This window comes from Schistocerca piceifrons, chromosome X (assembly GCF_021461385.2).
Source record: "Schistocerca piceifrons isolate TAMUIC-IGC-003096 chromosome X, iqSchPice1.1, whole genome shotgun sequence".
In the NCBI taxonomy this organism is placed as follows: Eukaryota; Metazoa; Arthropoda; class Insecta; order Orthoptera; family Acrididae; genus Schistocerca; species Schistocerca piceifrons.
The window spans coordinates 796,373,940-796,400,100 of NC_060149.1; the positions used below are offsets into that span (position 1 = coordinate 796,373,940).

General features: G+C 41.5%; 1 protein-coding gene across 1 annotated transcript in view; it reads left to right on the forward strand.

Annotated features, from left to right (window-relative positions):
- The window catches only part of LOC124722708 (calcium/calmodulin-dependent protein kinase type 1-like), a 649,848-nt gene that overhangs the window by 574,438 nt on the left and 49,249 nt on the right, over positions 1 to 26,161 (forward strand). The window contains exons 4-6 of the mRNA XM_047247845.1: positions 11,201 to 11,339; positions 14,790 to 14,913; positions 21,710 to 21,850. Of these exons, the coding sequence (XP_047103801.1) occupies positions 11,201 to 11,339; positions 14,790 to 14,913; positions 21,710 to 21,850 (404 nt within the window). The remainder of the gene's footprint in view (positions 1 to 11,200; positions 11,340 to 14,789; positions 14,914 to 21,709; positions 21,851 to 26,161) is intronic.

The following is a 26,161-nucleotide window of genomic DNA, read 5'->3' on the forward strand; positions in this document are numbered from 1 at the left end:
ACCCAGTTTTAATGCAGTTTTTTTAAGCTGGCTTAATCGGAATGGTTCTTAGCTATGTTCAATGAAAATCTGTTCAACCGTTCAAACTTAGTCAGCTAAACTAAGTAAAAATGTTTCTCGCCAGCGCACTCTCTTGATATACGCTAAGTAATACATAAGAGCTACATCAATGTACGTAGTACCAGACTGTAGAGGTCAAAAATATCTAAATAAGAGTTCGTGAGGACATTTATCTTTTACGGTTGACCAGCTAAGACGATTTCGCGTTTTGAAGTTCCCCGTTTCAGCGTCTACAAAACAGGAAAAAGGTGATTGTGATTCACCTGTAAAAAATAAACATTTGTGACTCAACTGTAAAAAATAAACATATGCTTTCGCAGAGTTTTTTTTGTAGTGCTCTTTGATATCTACAATTCAGTAATAAATGAAATAATTTTGCACTTATAGTTGAGGCAGCCTATTGGAAGAGAGCGGAATGGCAGCCACTTTCTTCAGACTTGATTTAAAATTATCAGCCCTGCTTATTGCTTTTGTTATATAAATTAGCTGAGTATAAACTGGAACATAGTCGTTGAATGTATGTGTGAATTTTAAAAAAAGAAATATGTAAATTGCGGAAGTGACAAAATATCAAAGACAAGAAAAAAGTCAGAATAATAGTTTCAGGTTGAAAGTGGAAACCACACGTGCGATATTGCATTACCAAAATCCTGCAGCCGTAATAATATGTATGAAAACACAGTCCACAATTTCGTGTTTCGTCCCAGAAAGTATTTGTATGAATGTAGAGAGAGTGTCGATCCTTCGGCGTCCAGTAACAAAATGCAAACTTTAAAAAGCATGAAATAAAACTTAAATTAAAAATTTAGAAAAAAGACAAAAACCTCTAAAAAGTAAAAAATGGTATGTATTACACCATTAATTTTAATATAAGTTGTAATATTTTGATCCAAGCGTCGTCACATCGGGGGACCGCTAAGTAAATAAAATAAAAACAGATTAGCAGAACCATACGTAAGAGTGCGCAGTTATGGAATAGCAGTAAACATCTGAGTTGTTATCAGTAGGAAAACGAAATCATTTTAGGTTTATATTTAGTAACACAAAATCTACGTGTTCAGAAAACTACTGCCGGAGAGAGGTAGTGGTTTTATTGAACTCTTCAAAAATACAAAAAAAGGGAAACGCTCTGTCTTTCGTTCACCTGCGTTTAAGAGTACGCAATGTACGCACTTTGCAAATGTCACAAACGAACGCAATATCACCCTCAAATGAAGAGCGCCGTTCGTGCCACCATCTCCCACACTTCGTGCACTGCATCCAGTCCTCTGGTAACGCAAAAACCTATGTTCTCTAATCGTAGCTTTCAGTCTTTTCCTTTTAAATCAGACTCCTTCGTACCAAGAGCAGCAGCAACCTTCGTTTTTGCTTTTTCTATTTTAAATTCGTTGTCTGGCTCATTGAGCAACTCTAAAGTTTAGATGAGCTTCCTGTCCGATTTTCGTACTTAATTTGAAGTCATTCAGAAACAAAACCTATACTTCGGACTGCACAACGCATTCAAGAGGTATAAATTTGCAGTTGTGCCCCGAAGAGAGACTAAGCGAGATGGCGTAGTGGTTAGCACACTGGATTCGCATTCGGAGGACGACTGTTTGAACTCGCGTCCGGCCATCCTCATTCCAGTTGGCCAACTTCCTTCCCCACCCTTCCCTAATCCGATGGGAGCGATGACCTCCCTGTTTGGTCCCCTCCCCCAAACCAACCAACCAACCCTAAAGAGAACGCACGCACTCTTCGGGGACGTTATATGCGCGTCCTTTCGTACAGAAACAATGGTTCCAAGTGAAGTCAACAGATCGCAGCACACGTCACATTTGCAAAACATGTGGAGGCAGTATGGCAGATTGCAAGCGAGCCTTTCAAACTGTAATCAAGAATTAAAGGCTGTTGCTCGTGTATTCTGTGTATAACTTACGCAACAGAGTACCAGAACTATATCAAGAAAGCTGAAAAGTGATTCTTATAAATCTACATCTATATCCATACTCCGCAAGCCACCTGACGGTGTGTGGCGGAGGGTACCTTGAGTACCTCTATCGGTTCTCCCTTCTATTACAGTCTCGTATTGTTCGTGGAAAGAAATATTGTCGGTATGCCTGTGTGTGGGCTCTAATCTCTCTGATTTTATCCTCATGGTCTCTTCGCGAGATATACGCAGGAGGGAGCAATATATTGCTTGACTCCTCGGTGAAGGTATGTTCTCGAAACTTCAACAAAAGCCCGTACCGTGCTACTGAGCGTTTCTCCTGCAGAGTCTTCCACTGGAGTTTATCTATCATCTCCGTAACGCTTTCGCGATTACTAAATGATCCTGTAACCTAGCGCGCTGCTCTCCGTTGGATATTCTCTCTCTCTTCTGTCAAACCCATCTGGTACGGATCCCACACTGGTAAGCAATATTCAAGCAGTGGGCGAACAAGTGCACTGTAACCTACTTCCTTTGTTTTCGGATTGTATTTCCTTAAGATTCTTCCAATGAATCTCATTCTGGCATCTGCTTTACCGACCATCAACTTTATATGATCATTCCATTTTAAATCACTCCTGATGCCTACTCCTAGATAATTTATGGAATTAACTGCTTCGAGTTGCTGACCTGCTATATTGTAGCTAAATGATAAATGATCTTTCTTTCTATGTATTCGCAGCACATTACACTTCCTCTCGATATACCACAGCGTCATCCGCAAAAACCCTCAGTGAACTTCCGATGTTATCCACAAGGTCATTTATGTATATTCTGAATAGCACCGGTCCTACGACACTTCCCTGCGGCACACCTGAAATCACTCTTACCTCGGAAGACTTCTCTCCATTGAGAATGACATGCTGCGTTCTGTTATCTACGAACTCTTCAATCCAACCACACAATTGGTCTGATAGTCCATATGCTCTTACTTTGTTCATTAAACGACTGTGGGGAACTGTATCGAACGCCTTGCGGAAGTCAAGCAACACGGCAACTACCTGGCGACCCGTGTCTATGGCCCTCTGAGTCTCGTGGACGAATAGCGCGAGCTGGGTTTCACACGATCGTCTTTTTCGAATCCCATGCTGATTCCTACAGAGTAGATTTCTAGTCTCCAGAAAAGTCATTATATTCGAACATAATACGTGTTCCAAAAGTCTACAACTGATCGACGTTAGGGATATTGGTCTATAGTTCTTACCTGTTTCACTTCGGAAACACAGGATTTCTTCACACAAAGTCTACGAGATGTTTCTGATACCACTCTGAACACAACTACGTCAGTGGCGAACTGTTCGGTTTAGTCAACTGTCAGGAACACAAGCTGCGCTCTCTTTCGGACTGCGCACTCTTTGGTACATTTACCTTGCATCTAAAATGATGAAATATGAAATTTAAATACACTCCTGGAAATGGAAAAAAGAACACATTGACACCGGTGTGTCAGACCCACCATACTTGCTCCTGACACTGCGAGAGGGCTGTACAAGCAATGATCACACGCACGGCACAGCGGACACACCAGGAACCGCGGTGTTGGCCGTCGAATGGCGCTAGCTGCGCAGCATTTGTGCACCGCCGCCGTCAGTGTCAGCCAGTTTGCCGTGGCATACGGAGCTCCATCGCAGTCTTTAACACTGGTAGCATGCCGCGACAGCGTGGACGTGAACCGTATGTGCAGTTGACGGACTTTGAGCGAGGGCGTATAGTGGGCATGCGGGAGGCCGGGTGGACGTACCGCCGAATTGCTCAACATGTGGGGCGTGAGGTCTCCACAGTACATCGATGTTGTCGCCAGTGGTCGGCGGAAGGTGCACGTGCCCGTCGACCTGGGACCGGACCGCAGCGACGCACGGATGCACGCCAAGACCGTAGGATCCTACGCAGTGCCGTAGGGGACCGCACCGCCACTTCCCAGCAAATTAGGGACACTGTTGCTCCTGGGGTATCGGCGAGGACCATTCGCAACCGTCTCCATGAAGCTGGGCTACGGTCCCGCACACCGTTAGGCCGTCTTCCACTCACGCCCCAACATCGTGCAGCCCGCCTCCAGTGGTGTCGCGACAGGCGTGAATGGAGGGACGAATGGAGACGTGTCGTCTTCAGCGATGAGAGTCGCTTCTGCCTTGGTGCCAATGATGGTCGTATGCGTGTTTGGCGCCGTGCAGGTGAGCGCCACAATCAGGACTGCATACGACCGAGGCACACAGGGCCAACACCCGGCATCATGGTGTGGGGAGCGATCTCCTACACTGGCCGTACACCACTGGTGATCGTCGAGGGGACACTGAATAGTGCACGGTACATCGAAACCGTCATCGAACCCATCGTTCTACCATTCCTAGACCGGCAAGGGAACTTGCTGTTCCAACAGGACAATGCACGTCCGCATGTATCCCGTGCCACCCAACGTGCTCTAGAAGGTGTAAGTCAACTACCCTGGCCAGCAAGATCTCCGGATCTGTCCCCCATTGAGCATGTTTGGGACTGGATGAAGCGTCGTCTCACGCGGTCTGCACGTCCAGCACGAACGCTGGTCCAACTGAGGCGCCAGGTGGAAATGGCATGGCAAGCCGTTCCACAGGACTACATCCAGCATCTCTACGATCGTCTCCATGGGAGAATAGCAGCCTGCATTGCTGCGAAAGGTGGATATACACTGTACTAGTGCCGACATTGTGCATGCTCTGTTGCCTGTGTCTATGTGCCTGTGGTTCTGTCAGTGTGATCATGTGATGTATCTGACCCCAGGAATGTGTCAATAAAGTTTCCCCTTCCTGGGACGATGAATTCACGGTGTTCTTATTTCAATTTCCAGGAGTGTATATGTGGGCTACCTAGGCATCGTAGGTAAATATCAGAACAACAATATCTAATATTGAGCCTAAGTCTTAATTAACTCCGTAAAATTCTCAATATGGACACAACCGTCGTCGAAGCATGTCCTCACGAGACTGTCCGTTCGGGTCGACGCACTTGCTCACAAGCTGCATGCCGCGCCAAAAGCGCTCACGGTTTAATGGAGGAGGAGGAGGAGGAGGAGGAGGAGGAGGAGGAAGATTGATTTTAACGTCCCATCGACATCGTGGTTCTAGGCGCTTCAGTCTGGAACCGCGCGACTGCTACGGTCGCAGGTTCGAATCCTGCCTCGGGCATGGATGTGTGTGATGTCCTTAGGTTAGTTAGTTTTAAGTAGGTCTGAGTTCTAGGGGACTGATGACCTCAGATGTTAAGTCCCATAGTGCTCAGAGCCATTTCAACCATTTGACATCGAGGTCATTAGAGACGGGACACAAGCTTGGATTGTCAAGGATGGGGGAAGGAAATCGGCTGTGCCCTTTGAAAGGAACCATCCCAGCATTTACCTGGAGCGATTTAGGAAAATCACGGAAAACCTAAACCATGGTAGCCGGACGTGGGTTTTAACCGTCGTCCTCCCAAATGCGAGTCGAGTGTGCTGACCACTGCGCCACCTCGCTCGGTCGGTTTAATGAAGAGTGGGTTAGTACGCTATCATTAAACCACTGTAGGACAGAGATCTCCTAAGATAGATTAGTGCATGAAACTAAGTTCGTATGTAATTATGTAAAAATATGATTTGAAATAAATAGGTAACTCTATTATTTAACGATGTTAGGCTAATTAAAGACAGATTGGTTTTCATATGTTACATAATACGTAATTAGAACTTCACTAGCTATGGATGCGGGACGCGCAGGACTGGAAGAGATGACACCAAACAGAAGAGGCTTATACCAATCAACAATGAAAGTATGCTATTCTAGAAAGGATAGCTGCTGTTAACTTCCCGTTTTTAATTTACTTGGGACCCCCTGACGTGATGAGGCTTGGATCAAAATATTACTACTTATATTAAACTTAAAGGGGATATACATACTTGTTTTTTACTTTTCAGAGGTTTTTTGTATCGGGAGTTTTAAAATTTTTAATTTGAGTTTTATGCGAAGATTTTCTACGACAAAGGAAGTGTGTTTTACACGTACTACCTCCGCTTTTCCACCGTATGTAAACACTTCTGACGCTCGTGTTGACTACCATTGTATTGTATGTTAACCGGGGACCTAGGAACGACGGAGAGGCTCCGTCCCCGCCGCAGCCGCAGTGGTCCACAACCCCACGACGACTGCCGCAGTCCACTTCACCTCTCTGCTGCCCCACACCGAACCCAGAGTTACTGTGCGGTTCGGCCCCCAGGGAACGTCTCACACCAGACGAGTGTAACCCCTATGTCTGCGTGGTAGAGTAATGGTGGTGTACGCGTACGTGGAGAACTTGTTTGCGCAGCAATCGTCGACATGGTGTAACTGAGGCAGAATAAGGGGAACCAGCCCGCATTCGCCGAGGCAGATGGAAAACCGCCTAAAAACCATCCACAGACTGGCCGGGTCACCGAACCTCGACACAAATCCGCCGGGCGGATTCGTGCCGGGGACCAGGCGCTCCTTCCCGGCCGGAAAGCCGTGCGTTAGACCGCACGGCCAACAGGGCGGGCGTTTGACTACCATAAAGTGGCAGTTCTATACGTGTTCACCCAGAACATTCTGTGGATGCGTTTCTCAGTATACTCATCATGTTGAAAAATTTTTCAGTATTATCAGGAAAGAACACACTCGTATTCATTGTGCACTGAATGAAACAGCGTCCGAATGTCATCACTAGGAATTTTTTTCCATGCCAGAAACAAATGTTGTGTCAGTTCATGAAGACTGCTGGCTCGAGGCTATTATAAACGTTACATCCTTCCATCGATCCCAGACATGTTCTATGGGCGGTGAATCACGATACCGGACAGGTCAGTCAACCAGCCACACATTCCTCAAGGCCATTGTGGGGTGAACTGCAGTGTGGGGTTTGTATTCTTCTGCTGTAGTATGCCATTTGGTGGCCTGGTCCCGAAGGGTATGACGAGGGCTTACCATTCTTGGCGCATACAGGCAGGTGTTCACCCTCTCCTCATCAAATGTTATACGCAATAACTCCCCATGCCATGATTCCAGTTGTCGAGAGGCATGCGTCTAGAGAATCATTGTCACTGTGGCACAGGAAGTGAACATCTCTCCCACGATCAGTTAAAAAACAAAATTATATAAAGTTATGATACTATTCTCTCATTGGTCAAACCTGTTTTTCCCCTCAGCGGTTATGTTGGTGTTAAGTGTATTATTTGTGACCCAAAAATACTCCTCTTCTTCCATTGTGACACAGGTAAGCTAAAAAATTGGACACTGATCTACAACATGCAAGTCTCTGTTGTCTGAATTACAGAGTCAGGGGTAAACCATGTCTGAAAGGTCGAGATCTCAACCCAGTTTCCTGCAACATGTTCCCGCAGATTCGTGGTGACGCACTGTCTGTAACCTCTTCCCGGATTCCACGTGTCATCCATCCATCCATCCATCCATCCATCCATCCATCCATCCATCCATCCATCAATCAATCAATCAATCAATCAATCAATCAATCACAGCCGGTCGAACAATTGTACACTACTGGCCATTAAAATTGCTACTCCACGAAGATGACGCGCTACAGACGCGAAATTTAACCGACAGGAAGAAGATGCTGTGATATGCAAATTGTTAGCTTTTCAGAGCATTCACACAAGGTTGGCGCCGGTGGCGACACCTACAACGTGCTGACACGAGGAAAGTTTCCAACCGATTTCTCATATACAAACAGCAGTTGACCGGCGTTGCCTGGTGGAATGTTGTTGTGATGCCTCGTGTAAGCAGGAGAAATGCGTACCATCACGTTTCCGACTTTGATAAAGGTCGGATTGTAGCCTATGGCGCTTGCGGTTTATCGTATCGCGACATTGCTGCTCGCGTTGGTCGAGATCCAATGTCTGTTAGCAGAATATGGAATCGGTGGTTTCAGGAGGGTAATACGGAACGCCAGGCTGGATCCCAACGGCCTCGTATCATTAGCAGTCGAGATAACAGGCATCTTATCCGAATGGCTGTAACGGATCGTGCAGCAACGTCTCGATCCCTGAGTCAACAGATGGGGGCGTTTGCAAGACAACAACCATCTGCACGAACACTTCGACGACGTTTGCAGCAGCATGGACTATCAGCTCGGAGACCATGGCTGCGGTTACCCTTGACGCTGCATCACAGACAGGAGCGCCTGTGATGGTGTACTCAACGACGAACGTGGGTGCACGAATGGCAAAACGTCATTTTTTTGGATGAATACAGGTTCTGTTTACTGCATCGTGATGGTCGCATCCGTGTTTGGCGACATCGCGGTGAACGCACATTGGAAGCGTGTATTCTTCATCGCCATACTGGCGTATCACCCGGCGTGATGGTATGGGGTGCCATTGGCTACACGTCTCGGTCACCTCTTGTTCGCATTGACGGCACTTTGAACAGTGGACGTTACATTTCAGATGTGTTACGACCCGTGGCTCTACCCTTCATTCGATCCCTGCGAATCCCTACATTTCAGCAGGATAATGCACGACCGCATGTTGCAGGTCCTGTACGGGCCTTTCTGGATACAGAAAATGTTCGACTGCTGCCCTGGCCAGCACATTCTCCAGAACTCTCACCAATTGAAAACGTATGGTCCATGGCGGCCGAGCAACTGGCTCGTCACAATACTCCAGTCACTACTCTTGATGAACTGTGGTACCGTGTTGAGGCTGCATGGGCAGCTGTACCTGTACACGCCATCCAAGCGCACCCAAATTGCGTGAAAATGTAATCACATGTCAGTTCCAGTGCAATATATTTGTCCAGTGAATACCCGTTTATCATCTGCATTTCTTCGTGGTGTAGCAATTTTAACGGCCAGTAGTGTATATTTGCTTGGTGTAGTCTCTCTGGAAGGACTGGTGGCTACTGTTCTTCCCATACTGTCGTGCTGAGTCAAACTCTTCTCCACTCGTTTTGCGATCATTGTCCGAGAGGCAGTCAAATGAAAACCGAACACCCACCACCACAGAATCATGAAATGGTTCCATTCAAAAGTAATCACCACATGCATAAGACATTTATTTATTATACTGGAGGACGAGACGACGAATTCCTGTTTCTAAGAATTCGGTTGTCCGTTGACGGATCCACAATCGCTCCACTCTTGTACTTCCTCGTCCTACTGAAGCAGAAGTCCATTCATGTATTTCTTCAGGTCGCCAAACGTGTGAAAATCACACAGTGGGAGATGCGGGCTGGTCGGAGGATGTTGCAATGTTTCCCAAGAAAATCGCTGAAGGGTAGCCTTTGTCCGATTGGCAGTGTAAAGGCGGGCGTTATCGCGCAGCCGACAGGATTCCGACAGCAAACGGCGTAGCCAACAGTGGAAACATCTCTCGTCTCCGCCGCCAAAGAAGTCCAAAGCTATTCACTCAAGGTTTTGTAGGGTCATGATGACCTCCTCCGATTGCAAGGACCCTTTGCTCGTCGGATTCCTTGAGCGTGGAACCACAGTCAATGCATAGCGCTATGAGGACACTTTGTAGAAACTGCGAGGCGCCATAAAGTCAAAACTTTCAGGAATGCTGTCCGACGGAAACATCCTGTTATATGATGACGCCCGCGCCCACACTGCCAATCGGATGAAGGCTAGGCAATATGGTTGGGAAACACTGCAACATTCTCTGTACAGCCCTGATATTTCAGCGTGTGATTATAACGTCTTTGGCGACCTGAAGAAAGACATGCGTGGACGTCGGTTTCAGTCAGAGAAGTCAGTGCAAGAGCGAATGCAGTTGTGGTCCCGTCAGCGGCCGACCAAGTTCTTCAAAACACAAAATGATTGTATCGTCTCCCAGCGGGATAAAATATTATCCCACGGACAATGAAACACTGGAGTAACAGTCTGGTAGGATTTGGTGAATATGTTCACGTTGCGACACTTTCCATTCAGTGAAGTTCAATGACTGCCATGTGTGCCACAATATATATTTCCAAATAACTGTGTTTTCGTTGTGTTTATGAGCTTACGGAAAATTGCAATGAGGATAATTGTTACATTTGCACCATTGTGCGATAGGCTAATAATTTTAGATTTTGCGGATGGAACAAGATGCATTTCTTCAGTATAGTAGTAGTTAGATAGGATAAATCACTTTTGTAGTACTTGTAGGGTGCCTCTTACATGAGGAAGACATGTTTACCAGTTTTAATAAATTATTGTCTCTTATTGATGTATTCACGATAGTTAGGAAGTGCTGTAGTCCGTATCCGGCCATGTGTCTGAGAGCATTTCCCACGCTGGCTGGCTAGGTGACGAAGCGACCATATGTCGCGCGTAGTGGGGTGGGGCTCGGCGCTGGACCGTAGCAACAAGCGTCAGCCTGGGAAATATACAAGACGGGAAGTACCGCCATCTTGGTGTCAAAGTCACCGATTTTGTTTATTTGTATTTAATAATTAAAGTCATTTATGACAACATGAATACTAGGAGGAGCCTCTGGATGTTTAAAACTGTTTATCATAATTTTGCCTCGTTAAAATTCACACCCGTTCATTAACAAATGCATATCTTAGTAAGTACGAACTTGATCGGAAATCCAAGAACTGTGACGAAACTAGTAAGAGATACGGACTGCGCGCCAAAGTCGACAGTCGGCGTTAAGAGCTCTTCCTGTCTTGTTTGGTGGTAGCCATGCTCTCGGTTACGAGTAGTTTGTGACATGGGTGTTTCATTAGTGATCTAATAGAATAAAAGTGATATTACGGCATTCTGAATGTTAATTTCGAGTAAATAGATACCCCAAAGTTGATCGACAGCAATTTCAGATAATTAGCTTCCACCGACAGAGACATCCAATGCGCCAATGAAGAATCTGCACGGGACGACATTTACGAGAGCTACACCGCGCACAGGTAGGAGGAAATCCGACGACACGTCCCACCAAGGAGGATCAAGGAAGGTCCGACTCACACTCGCAAATTCCGGGTAGAAATGCTGACCAGTTATACTATACGTCACATATACCACCCTCTACGGACTCGCGGCTGTGTAATAACAGTATCAGTTTAGAAGCGAGGGGATCTTGCATAGTGTCATTGACATTTAATACTTTGTTTTAATGCTTGCGAAAGATACATGCTTGAACATTCTGATGTAGTGTCTCATACGACTCACGCACTTTCGCAACTAATAAACAGATTATTTTCTGTCTCTCTCTTTCAGCGTTACTGGTGGGGAGCTATTCGATCGTATAGTGGAGAAAGGATCTTACACGGAGAAAGATGCTTCGGATCTTATACGTCAAGTTTTGGAAGCTGTTGACTACATGCATGAACAGGGCGTGGTACATAGAGATTTAAAGGTATTTATATATTTTTCAAGGTTGAAACTTGATTGTATTGCATTCCTTTTTAGTTACTGCATAAAATAAGGTTTGGGTAAGTATCAAAATTAGACAGGTAGAGTAAAAGTTAAAATCAGAAATTGTTACCGTGTTGCAACACATTTCCCTGCAGACCGCTAGCTAAGGTATTGAGAGTCAAGGAGTAGTATGGATGCGCGATTGCAGTCGAAAACACCAACCTTTCACGGGATGAATGGGAAGCTCAAAATCATTAGATTGTTGGAGTGATGCAGAACGTATCTATTAAATTTCGTATTGTATCGTTAAGTGGAAAATCCCTGACCCCGCCGGGAGGACTGCTTGTATGCCGACGATTTTTGCTGCTGGTGCTGCTCCCACTCGGTAGCCTCTGTTGAACACCAGCTCCAAGGTGCCATTCGGTGGGCCTCTGCATGAGCTCTTTCCCACGTTTTCCAGTTGCCTCCTACGAAAACGAGGGTAATGCATTTCTGCCGTCGTACCTCAGTTCATCTTGACCCAGAGCTCTACTTAGCTACCCAGCACCTGAACAATGTAACACAGTCCCGTTTCTTGAGCCTCCTTTCTGATAAAAAGCCGACTTGGCTGCCCCATATTCATAACTTGAAGACAAACTGCTTGTGGAAACTTAATGTTCTCTGCTTCCTTTCCCACACATCATGTGGTGCAGATTGTGCCACTCTTGTCCATATTGACAAGGCCCTGGTTTCATCCTAACTGGACTATGGTTGCTCAGCAGCTCCTTCAGCTTTGAAACTGTTAGACCCTATCCACTATTGTGGCATTGGTCTGGTCACTGGCGCCTTTGGGACTAGTTCCATAGATAGTATTCTTTCTGAAGTAGGGATCGTCGTTCTTCAGACTTGATGGTACCAGTTCTTGGTCTGCAATATGCAGTCATCATGCAATAATTCTCTGGTCATCCCATGTATCCCATTTTCTTTACAGACAATGGGTGTCATAGTCCTGATTCGTGTCTTCAGGGAGATTACCGGTTGGAATGCGCCTCGCTTCCCTCTGCCAAGATATCTGTCTCCCCTCCCTGGACTGTGCTCCCCACGTCTTCTTACACACCCATCATGGATGATGCCCAGGCCATGGATTAAGACTGATCTCTTCCAAGATCCTAAAGTCTCGGTTGTCCAATGATCTTTTGACATCTGTTACATCCAGTTCTTCAGGAGTTCCCAGGCACTGCCATCTTCTACATCAATGGTTCTAAAACTGTGGATCAGGCGGGACATGCTTTCACATCTCTTCCACTGTGGAACAAAATTCATTGTCTGAAACACGTTGTGTTTTCACAGCAGAGCTGACAGTCATTAGAAGAGCCCTCCATTTTATTAAATGGGTCTCCGGTTGTTGACCACTGGTACTCTATCCACCCTTTGGTCTCTGCTATTCATGATCTTCTCACTGATTGTCATCATGCTGACTACTCGGTTGTCTTTCTTTGGCTCTCAAGCCATGTGCATATCCCAGGGAATGAACTGCCCATCCATTTTGGTAGAGGAGCACTTATTCACTCTTCATTTGCTTTACTGACTTCAGGTTTGGGTTTGCAGGTGCACATGAGATAACGGCTTGCTCGGAAATGGAAAAGATGTGTGGTGGGCTACTGCGCGGTCTAATAAACTTGGCGCATTCAGGGATACTCCTGCAGCTTGGTGCTCTTCCTTCCACTTCTCCCAGAAGGAATCCATAGTTCTGAATTTCTCACTATCATGATGAAGTATGATGGAAGCTGTAGACTTGATGTGCATGTTCTTCAGTGTATTAATGTAGACTGAGTCATTACCTTTGTTTCAATGTCTGTACTGACTTCCCTTGAGAAACAGAACAAAAACATCCTCAATATCTATTAATTCCCAACAAAGTGGTAAGTCATGAAGTATTGTCCCACTTTTGCAGCATTTCTTCTGACTAAATTTTCCTCCAGCTTTAGTAATTTCTATTGAACTACCATTATTTCTAAAGAACCTACCACCTTCCCATTTTTGTTGCTCAAATGGCTTTAAACACTTCATCTCAAATTTTGTATAAAATACTATTCTCATTACTGTCTATCTGTGGTCCATGTCTTCAACTACACAAACATTTAAAGAATCCTCAGAATGCTTGTGCAGTGGTCTCTCTGTTGTTATTTACTGTGCTATTTGCCATCTTAACTGATGATAGGTGATGTCTACATAACATTAACAACATATGCCAGACTCTGGCTTCAGATGCCAGAGACAGTGGTCATGTGTGTCTGCGAGGTGTGTTTGCATGAATGTGGGTGTGTGTTCTTTAATACAGAAAAAGGCCTTTTGGCTGAAGCTTACTTGTTTAGCAGTATTCTTGTCATGCCAGTCTACAACTCAGTTGTCCACTATATGGTGAAATGCAGTCTATCCTTTTCACAATATTTTCATTATTGCATTCTGGATTTTCCATTGTTTGATAAAGATTCTCATAGCATTTACCATAACTGTATGGAAAACGGGACTCACAGGAACCATATCCTCAAAAAAAATATGGCCCTACTACAAACAATGCTGTCAACCCGCACCACAGTTACCTTTACAGAATGAAATGGTACTGGTAGATTTGCAAGTGGATTTTCCTTTGCTGGTAGTCTGCAGTTCTGTGTATTGACATGGCCTTGGAGATGGAGGCTGGCTTCATATGTCCACAGAATGTTCATGACTGTTTATTGTCCACTTTCATGCATGCAAGAAATTCTAGAGCAAATGTTTGTCTTACTGGTAGGTCAACATGAAGCAACTCCTGAACATGGGTAGTTTTGTGTGTATAGAAATGCCAAATGTTTGATAGAATTTTAATTTCATTGATTGTTGAACATTTAGCTAGATTCAGGCTAAGTATAATCATATGATGGTTACCTTTGGATTATAAAGCTCAAAAATGTTTCACATTTATAAGACTTTTAATAATATAAACAGATGTACTCATGATTATCTTGTAGGTATCCTAACTTCCAATTCCCTGTGCCTCCTGCAAAATTCATTTCTTGGGGTACATCTTCTAGTGCACCAACTATGTTTTGTAATATAATAGTGGCAATTTTAGAGACTTCCTGTGGCCCAGTCCCTTCCCCAACTGTCCGCTTGAGCTCATGCTCCATTTGTGATATCAGTATTGACAACATACTAAATATTGGCTTTTCTACCACCCTTTAATTAGGATGCAAACAATAACTGATGATGATGATGTAAACACAGAAAAAAGTCATTTAGATTTTCTGGATGTAGATTCAGACTCTGTACTACCATTAATTGTACAAATCATCGTAACTTACAATAACTTTAAAAAACTGGTATTATGTTTGCTATAATATTAAAGTAATTATCTCAAATCCACTTTACAATTCCATTATGGTAGAATCTCTTATGTCATATCTAGAATAAAAAGTTTGTTATGTTGCAGCCTGAAAATTTACTATACTACAGTCCAGATGAAGACAGCAAAATCATGATAAGTGACTTTGGACTATCAAAGATGGAGGATTCTGGAATTATGGCTACTGCCTGTGGCACACCTGGATATGTCGGTAAGTATGCACTGATATTGTGAAATGTTGAATACTGACCCAGCACTTAGAGCCTTTGGTTTACCACATCACTTAGTCTTAGGCATTATAATCTTAAACCCTTTTGATGCTTCATGTTCACAGCCACCAGTTAATTATTATTACATAAGAAGCTTTTTAACCTGAAATCTATTATAGATATAGGACTGCATAAAAAAGAAAATTCAAGGACAACATTGAGTAATTGAAACAAACTTATAACTCAGAGAAAGAATTAATGAAACAAACATAAAAGAGAATAGTTTGATAAACCTAGGAACAGTGTTTATTGTTTAGAGCTGTGGTTTCACCCCACAAGGAAGACATTATTTAAAGGGCATTTTCCATGTAAGCTAATTACAAAGCAGATACAAGCAACCTGGTAGAAACAGAGGCCAGAATACAGCTTACACAGACAGACTACAATAGATGAGAATATTATGAAGGAAAAAAGAATGTGACATATGTATTGCAAAGGGAGAGAAGTGAAGGAAACAAAAAGCCCTAAGACATGTGCATATGCAGATCCAAGGATGGGAGTGAGGTGTGTCATGGAGGTAATCTGGTTCTACATTGCTCTGCTAACTTCAGGGAATAAGGAATACAGTAGCATGAAAATTAAAAAGTCTAAAAAACTGCCAAAAAGATTGTATACAATCACAAGCTACTTTTGGCACAAGTTGACAATATTGTTCTGTCAATAACTACTCTGACATTGGTTATGAGTCCACTGGTGCAAGTGGCAAACCACAGAAAATTGAGTGAAACAAGACAGAAAGAGAAATACCCTCCACTAAGAAGAAAATAACCATACCAGTGTTTGGGTGCTGCATCCATTCTAAATTGAGAGATACTGAAATAAGTAACCTAGTATAGAAAAACAGTTAAGACAACTCAAAGCAAACGAGGGGCTGGGTCTGAGCAGAATTTATAAAGAATCATAATTTATAAGGAATCTCTCACATAACAGATATTTCTGTTTGACTATAAAGGTGTGCACATTGCTCTTGTTTAAAAAAAAGCTAAGAGAATTAATGCACAGTATTTCAGATCAATAGTTCCAACATCCAGATGGATCATAGAGAATATTTTAAGCTCAAAAAGTATGATGTTCCAGTATGGGAAAAAAGCTTTACTGAAAGAATGTGCATGGATTAAAACAATTCATGTGAAACAAAGTTTGCCTTATTCCCAGGGGATATCTTGCAAACAGACACACAGATGAAGATCACCAAGTTGTCAACTAATAACCAAGTTACAATCAGACAGATGTGCCATTAGCTTGATGATTCTTTTTATCAGTACACCCAGTATGTTATACTGGTTGACTAATATTTTCACTAGACATTAACAATTTACCAGATAGATTCAGCATGACTTTCAGATTCTTCACTTACGACACTATTGTCTGCAGGAAAATATTATAGTTGGATGATTGTAAGGGAATGCAGAAAGACTTGGACAGAATTTACACTTGATATGAAGGATGAAAGTTTCCTTTAAATGTAGATAAAGACAATCTAATGCCAATAACAAAAGAAATAACCTAATAATATCCTGTTGTAGTTACTTACAAGTGCAACGTGACCAGTAGACTGCATACAGCTTTACTCCACAGACCCATGAACAACTTAAACACAGTATTTAAGTAACATTCAGCAAGAACCAATTACGTACACAAAGAGCTGTAGCCATATGCATACAGAACTGAGGTTGGACATACCTTGGCTAGCCTTAAATAGACTGGGGCCCGGGGTGGAGTGTGACCTTTTTTTTTAATTTATTTATTTTGTGTGTGTGTGTGTGTGTGTGTGTGTGTGTGTGTGTGTGTGTGTGTGTGTGTGTGTGTGTGTGTGTGTTGTGCAGACATACACTGGCCAGCACATTATCTGCATGGAATTTGCAGAAGAAGTTCTTATTTAAGAATTTTGTATACTTGAATCTAAGAACTCTTTAACTCCTTTACACTGTAGTAACAGGCTTAATTTAGATATATCTTAATGTAATAGCCAGAAGTGATATGAAATAGAATGTGCAACAGACAAGGCTGAAGGATGCTGACAAAACTGTACTGCATCTATAAGAGAAATACCGTAAAAAAGCTAGTGTGAGCAATTCTAGGAGTACTGCTCCAGTATCTTGAGTCCCTGTTAGGTAAGCATGAAACTAGACATTAAATTAATTCAGAGGCATGCTGCTAAGACCATAACAGATTTGTAAACCACATACAGATGTTTAACAAAGTTGCTCAGAGAATCTGAATGGGGATCTTTGGAAGAAAGAAAACGCTGTTCTCACAAGATTCTGTTGGATAAATTTAGAAAGTGTATGTTGAAGGAAGATGGTGTGACAACTCTGCTGCTACTATTGTATACATCGTGTAATGATCATGAGAATAATGCAAGAGACATTAGAGTCCTTTGGAGGCATATGGATAAACCCTTCACCCTTGCTCATTATGTGAATGGAATACATCGGAAAACTGCTAATGTTCGTATGAAGTATCTTTGCCCATCCACTATGCAAGGGCAGCAGAATGAACTTAGATTCCTGTTTTATCATTTTTTTAAAATTTTTCCTGTAATGCAGACATGGGAAACTTGTCAGCAGGTGTGTAAAACTGAGTAAAAACCACACTCAGGCTGTGTGCAACATCAACTGTTGTTAATCCGGCATGCAGATGAAATCTGTGTGTCGGTCACATTGGTGCCTCGCTAGGCAGTGTGCTGCTTTTCAAACCATATTGACAAGTCCTACTAACACTTTACCATGTACTGCATACATGTCATCACTGTTGTACAGAAATGCGTACACTGTTCTGTTCTAAATTAATGACTGAACCGTTCCCATGACTGTAGTCAATAATTATTTCTAAAATATTATTTACTCACATCTTTCTAAACTATAGCACAAGTTTCATCTGCATAGACAGCCGCCAATGATCAATATATATACAACTATAGATGCTTCTGTTGTACAAGAAAAAAGTGGTGGACTCAAAAATAAATGGTGTGCAATTTCACAATGATCTTCACCCCAACATCTCCACCTCACACTACCTTCAACTTCAGACAAATTCTGCAGTTTCTTTGCTAAATATAATATTCAACAGTTGCTTGGTACAACATGAATTCCATAAAACTTTGATTTTACTACCAATATACACTATCTAGCAAACAAAAGCTAAGTACCCAAAAGTTGTGGTAGGATGGCAATGAAACTTCACACATGTACATACCATGTATATGATTAGAGTTGCAGTTCTCTGTGACAGATAGAATAGCCACTATGGTGCGTTAGTGTTATTCATGTTTGGTGTTACCAGACCTAGTAGTTGTATAAGGTGCATGAGCAGCGTCATATTTGAATGATCACTGTGAAGATGCCATGTACTCATGGCAGCATTATCAGCATCTGATAGTTTGAAATTGGCTTCATTGCGGGTCTCCATTTTGCCAGCTTGTTGAATTGTGCAGTGTCAAGATTTGTGGGGCATTTGAATGTGACGGTGGCCCAGTGTTGGTCTGCATTGGAACGTGGGGACAGGTGTACTTATTGTCAAGTTTCTGGTCAACTACATCTGAGTGTCACAAGGCAAGATCACTATATTGTTCACCAATAACACTGTAACCCCTTCACACCTGTATCAGCCATCCCAGAAGCATGGACTGTTGGGGAATGGTGTCACATTGTGTTCAGTGATGAATCACAGTTCTTCAGTACCAAAGATGACTGTTGCCATCAAATATGGTGGTGACATTCTTCCCATGTGATGGAGAGGCACAGTGGTGTTACTCCTAGTGTCATGGTGTTGGGCACCATTGGTTATGACTTCAGGTCATAGCTGGTAGTGATTGGGAGAACTGTGATGATACAACATTACATCAAGGACATCCTACTTCCTCATGTTAAATCTCATGCAACAGTATCATGGTGTCATTTTTCAACAGGACAATGGTTGTCCACACATGACATGTGTCTCTATGAACTGTCTGCATCATGTTGAGTTACTTCTGTGGCCAGCAAGATCCCTAGAACTGTCCTCAATAGAACAGTGTGGGACTAGCTCGGGCATCAACTCCATTCCAGCGACAGCATCAAGGATGTCAAGAACCAGTTACAAAAGTCCCCACTTGCCTCTGGACAGGATACAATGACACTATAACACCGTTCCCAACTGAATTCATGCCTGTATCCAGATCAGAAGAGGTGCAATGTCATACAGATGAGTATACTCATACTCCCAAGTTCTTTCTAAATTTGACTTGATTTTGTAATCACTGAAATAACATCACATAACCTCCCAACTCATGAAGTTTCATTTTATTTCCTACTCTCTTCTGGGTGCTTCACATTTTTCACCAGGCAGTGTATTATGATTTATACAGTTGTTTCCTTTCTATGTGTCACAGAATTCAACAGCTAGTGATAGTTTCTTTTTTATTATTGCAGTATTTGGTAAGAGAAAGAGTGAATTCTTCAATAGTTGAGTTACAGGTAGCTGCTGTGTTAGAGAGAGTAGAGAGAGAGAGAGAGAGAGAGAGAGAGAGACAACATAATGGCAAAGGAACAGTTTGGTGTGTCTCAAGGATATGATGGCATCAGACCTTGTACTGTCCATAGACAAAAGTTAAGTGCATGATGCAATAAGAATGCAGAACCAGTTCACGTGATTGCAGCCACACCCGAGGGGCCTGATGCATGTGACACACCATCTCAGAGATTACACACCATCATCTAAAGTTGCACCATTAATATATTTATTAAAAATGGTTTAGAGTTTAACTCCCTGTTGAAGACAAAGTTACCAGAGACAGAGCCAAATCTCAGGTTGAGGAAGGACAAGGAAGGAAAATGGCTATGTTTATTTCAGAGGGACAATTCTGGTATTTGCTTTAAGTAATATAGAAACATAATAACAGCTTGTCTCTGACTTCAGTGAATACAGAACACAGAGATTAACATAGGTAAAGGGACACCTCCAGTTGGTACTAGGGGCATGGAAAAATATCACCCCTGGGGCTCATTAGTTCTGGCACATGTTGGTAGGTGTTGATGGCAGGATAAAAGTACATAGAAAACCACTTCAGGTAATGCATCCAACTTACATGGGGCATGTTTATAAGAGTCAGATGGAGCCTTTGATATGCCTGTTATTTTCTCTCAGTAGCAAATCGTGCAGATAGATAATATGTACATCTGTTTGTTCACCTGCACCACCACATTACTCCCCAATTGTGTTGTTGGGAGAGTATAATGAATAATGCGCAGATATGAGGGTGTTTGTGAGCCCCTCCCCCCAACTTCAGTCATATTGAGAACATTGGTATGCCATTGAGTGAGATGTACATGCTTTGGACTCAGTCTTAACCAATCACCATGAGTTGCGGGTGGCAGGTGAGTATCCTGGGTTGGGGTAACCTTTTTGTTGTCCCATGGGACAGAAAATCAATTTTGTAACTGAGAATGAAACCTTCAGTCTGAAGCAGTGTGTGCAGTGATATGAAACTTTCTGGCAAATTAAAACTATGTGCCAGGCTGAGAATTGAACTCAGGACATATGCCTTTCGTGGGCAAATGCTCTTTAACTTGCCAGGAAATTACATATCAGCACACACTCTGCTGTAGCGTTAAGGCTTCATTCTGGAAACAACAACCCCCCCCCCCCCCCTCCCCCTCTCCCAGATTTTAGCTAAGCCATGTCTCTGTTTCACAGGAGGACTTCTACAAAGTTTGGAAGGTAGGAGGTGATGTTCTGGCATAAGGAAAGCTGTGAGGACTGGTCATGATTCATGCTTGGGTAGCTCAGTTGGTAGAGCACATTCCTGTAAAAGGCAAAGGTCCTGAGTTTGAGTCATGGTCTGGCACATAGTTTCACTCTGCCAGGAAGTTTCAGTTTTGTAATTATTGGCATCTGTCCTATCACCTTTCTTCAAGTTTAACAGTGCCATTCTTTAATGTCTAATGAATATGCTGACATTTTGACATATTAACTAGTTTTCTTAATTTATTACATATTAAAGGAGAACAACGCCAGAAAGAGAAAGCACTGATCCACTAAAGTAATTTCTTAAGGGTTTTATAATAATTATTCTGAACTGAAATAGTTAGTGTTCTAAATTGAGACATATTCTTGATAGGAAAGATGATTACCAGGTGAATGAGAAGTTATGTGGAGAATTGAAGGTTTAATCTGTTAATCAAAAAGACAGCAGGTTGTTAAATCAGTTTCTGGATGTACATATTGCAGTTTCAGGAACATGAAAATTTGTGTATCCTTATGTCTAAGTTATAAATGACAGTTACCATAAAGAAGGCATATTAAGTTGGAGGCGGTTTAAATAAAAGACACTTACACAAAGCTTTCAGCCACAGCCTTCAGAAGCAAAAGAGAAACACACACCATTCATATAAAGCAGCACACCTCACGCACACATGACCACCGCTTCCAGCAGCTCAGGCCAGCAATCTATCTTTCCCTACATTATTGATATTCCTACCTGGAGTTTCCATTGCTTTACTTCATAAATGAGAGTGTCAAAAATAGAATGTAAAACCTGTTTACATCTTAGTAAGGCCACCTTAGTGCTACTATATTATAACTACTATGTGTACCAACAGTGGCAGTTTTAGTGGTGGTGATAGGTGTTGGTATGTGCACACCACAAAGCCCATCTACATTACAAAAAAGTTCAACCTGATTTCTAAGCAGGACTTGTATAAAGATATGATTTTTCATATTAAAAGTAGATTGTAATAATTGTTGTTCTTGTTTCAGCTCCTGAAGTTCTGGCTCAGAAACCCTACGGGAAAGCTGTAGATGTGTGGAGTATAGGTGTAATTTCATACATTCTACTCTGTGGATATCCACCATTTTATGATGAAAATGATGCAAATTTATTTGCACAGATTCTCAAAGGTAATACTCCTGAATTGAGAAGAGTCACATGGGAATTCTTATTTTTTCTGTCTGATGGATAAGTGTGTGTCAGATTATAAAAGTTACTTCACTTTGTATTGCGGTACAAGTCATATGTTCTTACTGTGTTTATATGGATGAATCACATTTTATGTTTGTGTGTGTGTGTGTGTGTGTGTGTGTGTGTGTGTGTGTGTGTGTGTGTGTGTGTGTGTTTGTTTAATTTCAGTGTGTCTTCTGTTAGGTGAGTGGTGATTTATTCATGGCCAACCTTGTATTTTCCATAATTTTATTCACATTTAAAGTCTGAATGCAAAGGGGGACAGTTACTGGAAAGATGAGTACCAACCAACAGAGTAAGTGGAGAAACACTATGTAAATGCAGTAATCAATGGACTGAAGAGGGAATAATGACAGGAAGGTTACTTGGAAGGGACATTGTGAAAAGAAGGGACTGGAGTAGGAAGAGAAAAAATGAATTGAGTAACTTCGGTCTGTAAGCAGGAAAATGAGGAGTTGGGATATTTTACAGGCCAGCATAAGCTGTAAACCTAAAAGTATCCTCACTTATGCTTTAAAAAAATTCCGTTGTTTGCATCTTGTAAGTAGAATTACACAGAATGTTGAACATCGATGTAGTTAATTTCAGTCTCTACGTCATTTGATGGTATCTCTTATTCCTAAATAACAATAATAATAATAATAATAATAATTATTATTATTATTATTATTATTATTATTATTATTATTATTATTTCTTCTTTCTTTCTTTTCTTCCTTTTTCTTTTCTGTGGTTTTTCATTCTTTCCCTGTGTTTTTCTCTTCTTGGTTTTGTCCATTTTGTACATGTTTTTCACTGTGTTTCCTTGGAGAAGCCTTTGAAATTATTTACTTTTCTCCACTTTCTTCCTCCATTATTTACATTGCCCTCAGGTCTGCTTTAAGTTCTTTGATCCATGTCATTTAAATTTTTGGGTGTCTGTGAAAAAAGATAATTCATTTTTCATGGAGCCTTTTGAGGTTTCCATAGAGTACAACTCTTCTTATCCTCATTGTGTCTAATACTGGTTCTATAACTTCATAAACTTCTTTATTGCTTCTTAATTTCCATTTCCCATTGTCATATTTTAGTCCTACACTTTTCCTAATTATTTTCATTTCCTTCTTTTCTATTTCACCTAATTATTTGGCTGTATTTAATGAAAGACAGTCTGAAGCCTAAAAGCATCCTGGTATAATGACAGTGTTGTAGTGCCAGAGTTCTGCATTTATTGAAATATATCTCTTGTTACACGGACTTTTTGTTAATTGAAAAGCCTCATCCATTTTCTTTGCCCTTGATAAGTTAGCTTCTTTGACCAAAGCATTTCGTTGTGTTATTTCACCTAGAAATTTAAATTTTGTAAGCTTTGTTGTTCTTCTATAATCAGTTTCCATGTAGTTTTGGAGCCTCCTTTGCAGCTCTCATATACGAGGGCATGCTGCAAAGTAATGCCTCTGATTTTTTTTATGTGGAAGCTCTTAAAGCTTTTTAAATAAGACAAATGTTATGAAAATTCTATGTATTTATTTTCATGTCTACGTATTTATTTCTCAACATAGTCACCCAGGCAGCACACACATTTCTCCCAATGAGAAACAGTTTGTTGATACTGTCACTGTAGAATGTTTGAATTTGTTTATGGAGCTAGAACCTCACACCTGCTTGCACAACTTCATCACTATCAAAATGAGGTCCTTTAGGGTGTTCTTTAAGTTCTGGAAACAGATGAAAATCAGTTGGAGTCAAGTCAGGACTATACTGAGGATGAGCGGTGACAGTGAACCAAAGGTGTCGGCTTGCTGCTGATGTCACAGTGCTCATGTGTAGTCTGCTATTGTCATGCTGAAGGAGAGGATGCTCCAAGTGTGGATGAACTCTTTGAATTCTAAACTCAGTTACAGTGAGCTGTTTCTCATGCTCTGACATTGTTACATTTAGCACCTCCATGTTACGTGCTACTATTCGGAGCCCTCTAGTTTAAGAGGGCTGCAAATATGTAGACGTAAAGAATAAAGACATAGAATGTTAATAACATTTGTTTTGTTTAAAAAAACTTTTGTGGAGGCATTACTTTTCAACACATGCTCGTGATCTGATTTTTCAAAAGATACACAATGGCTTGCTTCGAAGCTGGCTTGTTGCAACTTCTACAGATGCAGCTAAGATGGTAAGATAATATGCAAAAGCCAATCAATCAATTCTCAGATTATCCCCTTTTCTCCCAATTTTTATTTTTTAAATTCCTTCTTTTTCTGTTCTTTCACTCCATTCCCTGGTTACCTTTTCTAGTGCACAACTGAATAGCAGTGGGGACTATCCATCTCCTTGACTTACACCAATTTTGGTCTTGAAAGCCTGTGAGGTTTCATCTAAAAAATTAATTTTGCATTTTCTATTTCTTTGTCTGTCTTTTATGATTGTCTAAGTTGATGTCACCCCTTAACTATTTTAAGGTGTTTAATAGCCTTTCAGTCAAATCATATGTTTTTTCAAGTCTGCAGACGTTGTACAAATGCTTTTTCCCTCTTGTTCTTCTATACCTCATTATAAATTCCAGATTTAAATTTTTTTCTGCACAGGATTGTCCTTTTCTAAACCCTCCTAAGGACTCTCCTAACTGTCAACCCAGCTGGCTTTCCAGTCTGTTTTGTAATGCTCATGAGAGAATTTTGTAAGTCAGCAGAAGGAAGGAATTTCCTCTATAATTATGGCTGATATTCATTTTATGGGCATTGGGCTGTGGTCCAAGACATAATTCTGTGCCTTGGACAGTGGTCTAATGCCCATAAAACAAATTCAGTAATATTGAAAATACTGGCTGTGAAAACCTGCATTCTACGATTCCTTTATTGTTGTTGGGGTCAGTTTTATTTCGTTTTTGTGGGTTGTATGAATTTATGCTGTTTTCCAATCTTCTGGTACAGATTCTGTTTCCCAGAGTTTTTGAAAGACTCCACGTAGCTTCTTAACTTCTATTTTTTGCATTTTCAACAGTTCAGCAGCTTCAACTGTGCTGGAGCATTCATAGTTATGTAAGTGCATTTCAGGTTTTGTTCTAAAATGTTATTATTAATACATTTTGGTATTTGTGGCTTTTGTATTTTACTTACATGTTCCTCTGCTTTTAGATCTATAACAGCATTTGCAAATGCAAGGTCAAAAACCTTCATACCAAGTAAGTAAAGCACTAAAACAATAGATTTACATTAAGAAGGAACTGCATTAAGGCACTTGCTTTAAACTGTGAGGATACTGCAAACATTAAAACTGTGGGATTTTAAGCCCAGTTCGAAAGCAAAAACTAAATAGCAAACCAAGTCTGCTAAAGACATTGATACACAGGTCAGAGTAATAATACAAATCATATCCATAGTAACACAAGATCATTGCACTGTGTATGGAATAGTGATAGGCATAATACAATAACAGTAAGTTACGTATTGCCATGTGGTCATGAAATTTATAAAGTGCAATGAGTTAATGTCTAGGATTATGTTTGCCGTTTAATAGTGTATCTCAAAAGACAATATTTTATTAGTTATGCTTAACAGCATGTTTGTCTGTGACCTGCTATCAGAGTTGATATGCAGTCATAGTAAAGAACTCGCCGTTTATATGCTACATAGGATTGTAGTGACATGGGTGATAGTGTGACTAACTGGGAAAGGCTCCAGCTCTGCCAAAGGGTTCCAGCATCATATCAACAATGAGCCCAGATGAGAAGGTGATGATTGTGAAGAGGAGATCAGCAAATATGTAGCACAGCACCAATACTATATTATGCCACGTTGGTCCCTAGCATGAGGCATGTGCCTTGGTTGAAAGTTGCCAGACAGGGAGCAGATTCAAAGCTTTATTTTTTTATTTTTTTTATTTGAGACAGCAACTGCTGACATGCATCAAACCACTCAAACTTCACACACATCTTTGACGTATTCTTAGTAGACATGCAATTTGATCTGCCTTGGGTATAAATTTGCCACAGTAGTTGACTTTTTCCTTAAAAGATGGCAGTTACTTGAGGCTTTTGGACACTGATAATTTGATGATTGCTTCCAGGTGGTCTGACATAGACTTGAGACTACCATTACTATGCTTGTTGAGCCAACAACATAACCATATAAAAAATTTTAAAAAATTTAAAAAAACAGGTGAAGAGCATCTGAAAGTTTTGCATGTGCTGTTTCCATGTTACATCTGTTCCAAAAATATTGTGTATGTAATTAGTGCAATTTTAGGCATAAGCTGTATCAACTGCTCAGAATAAT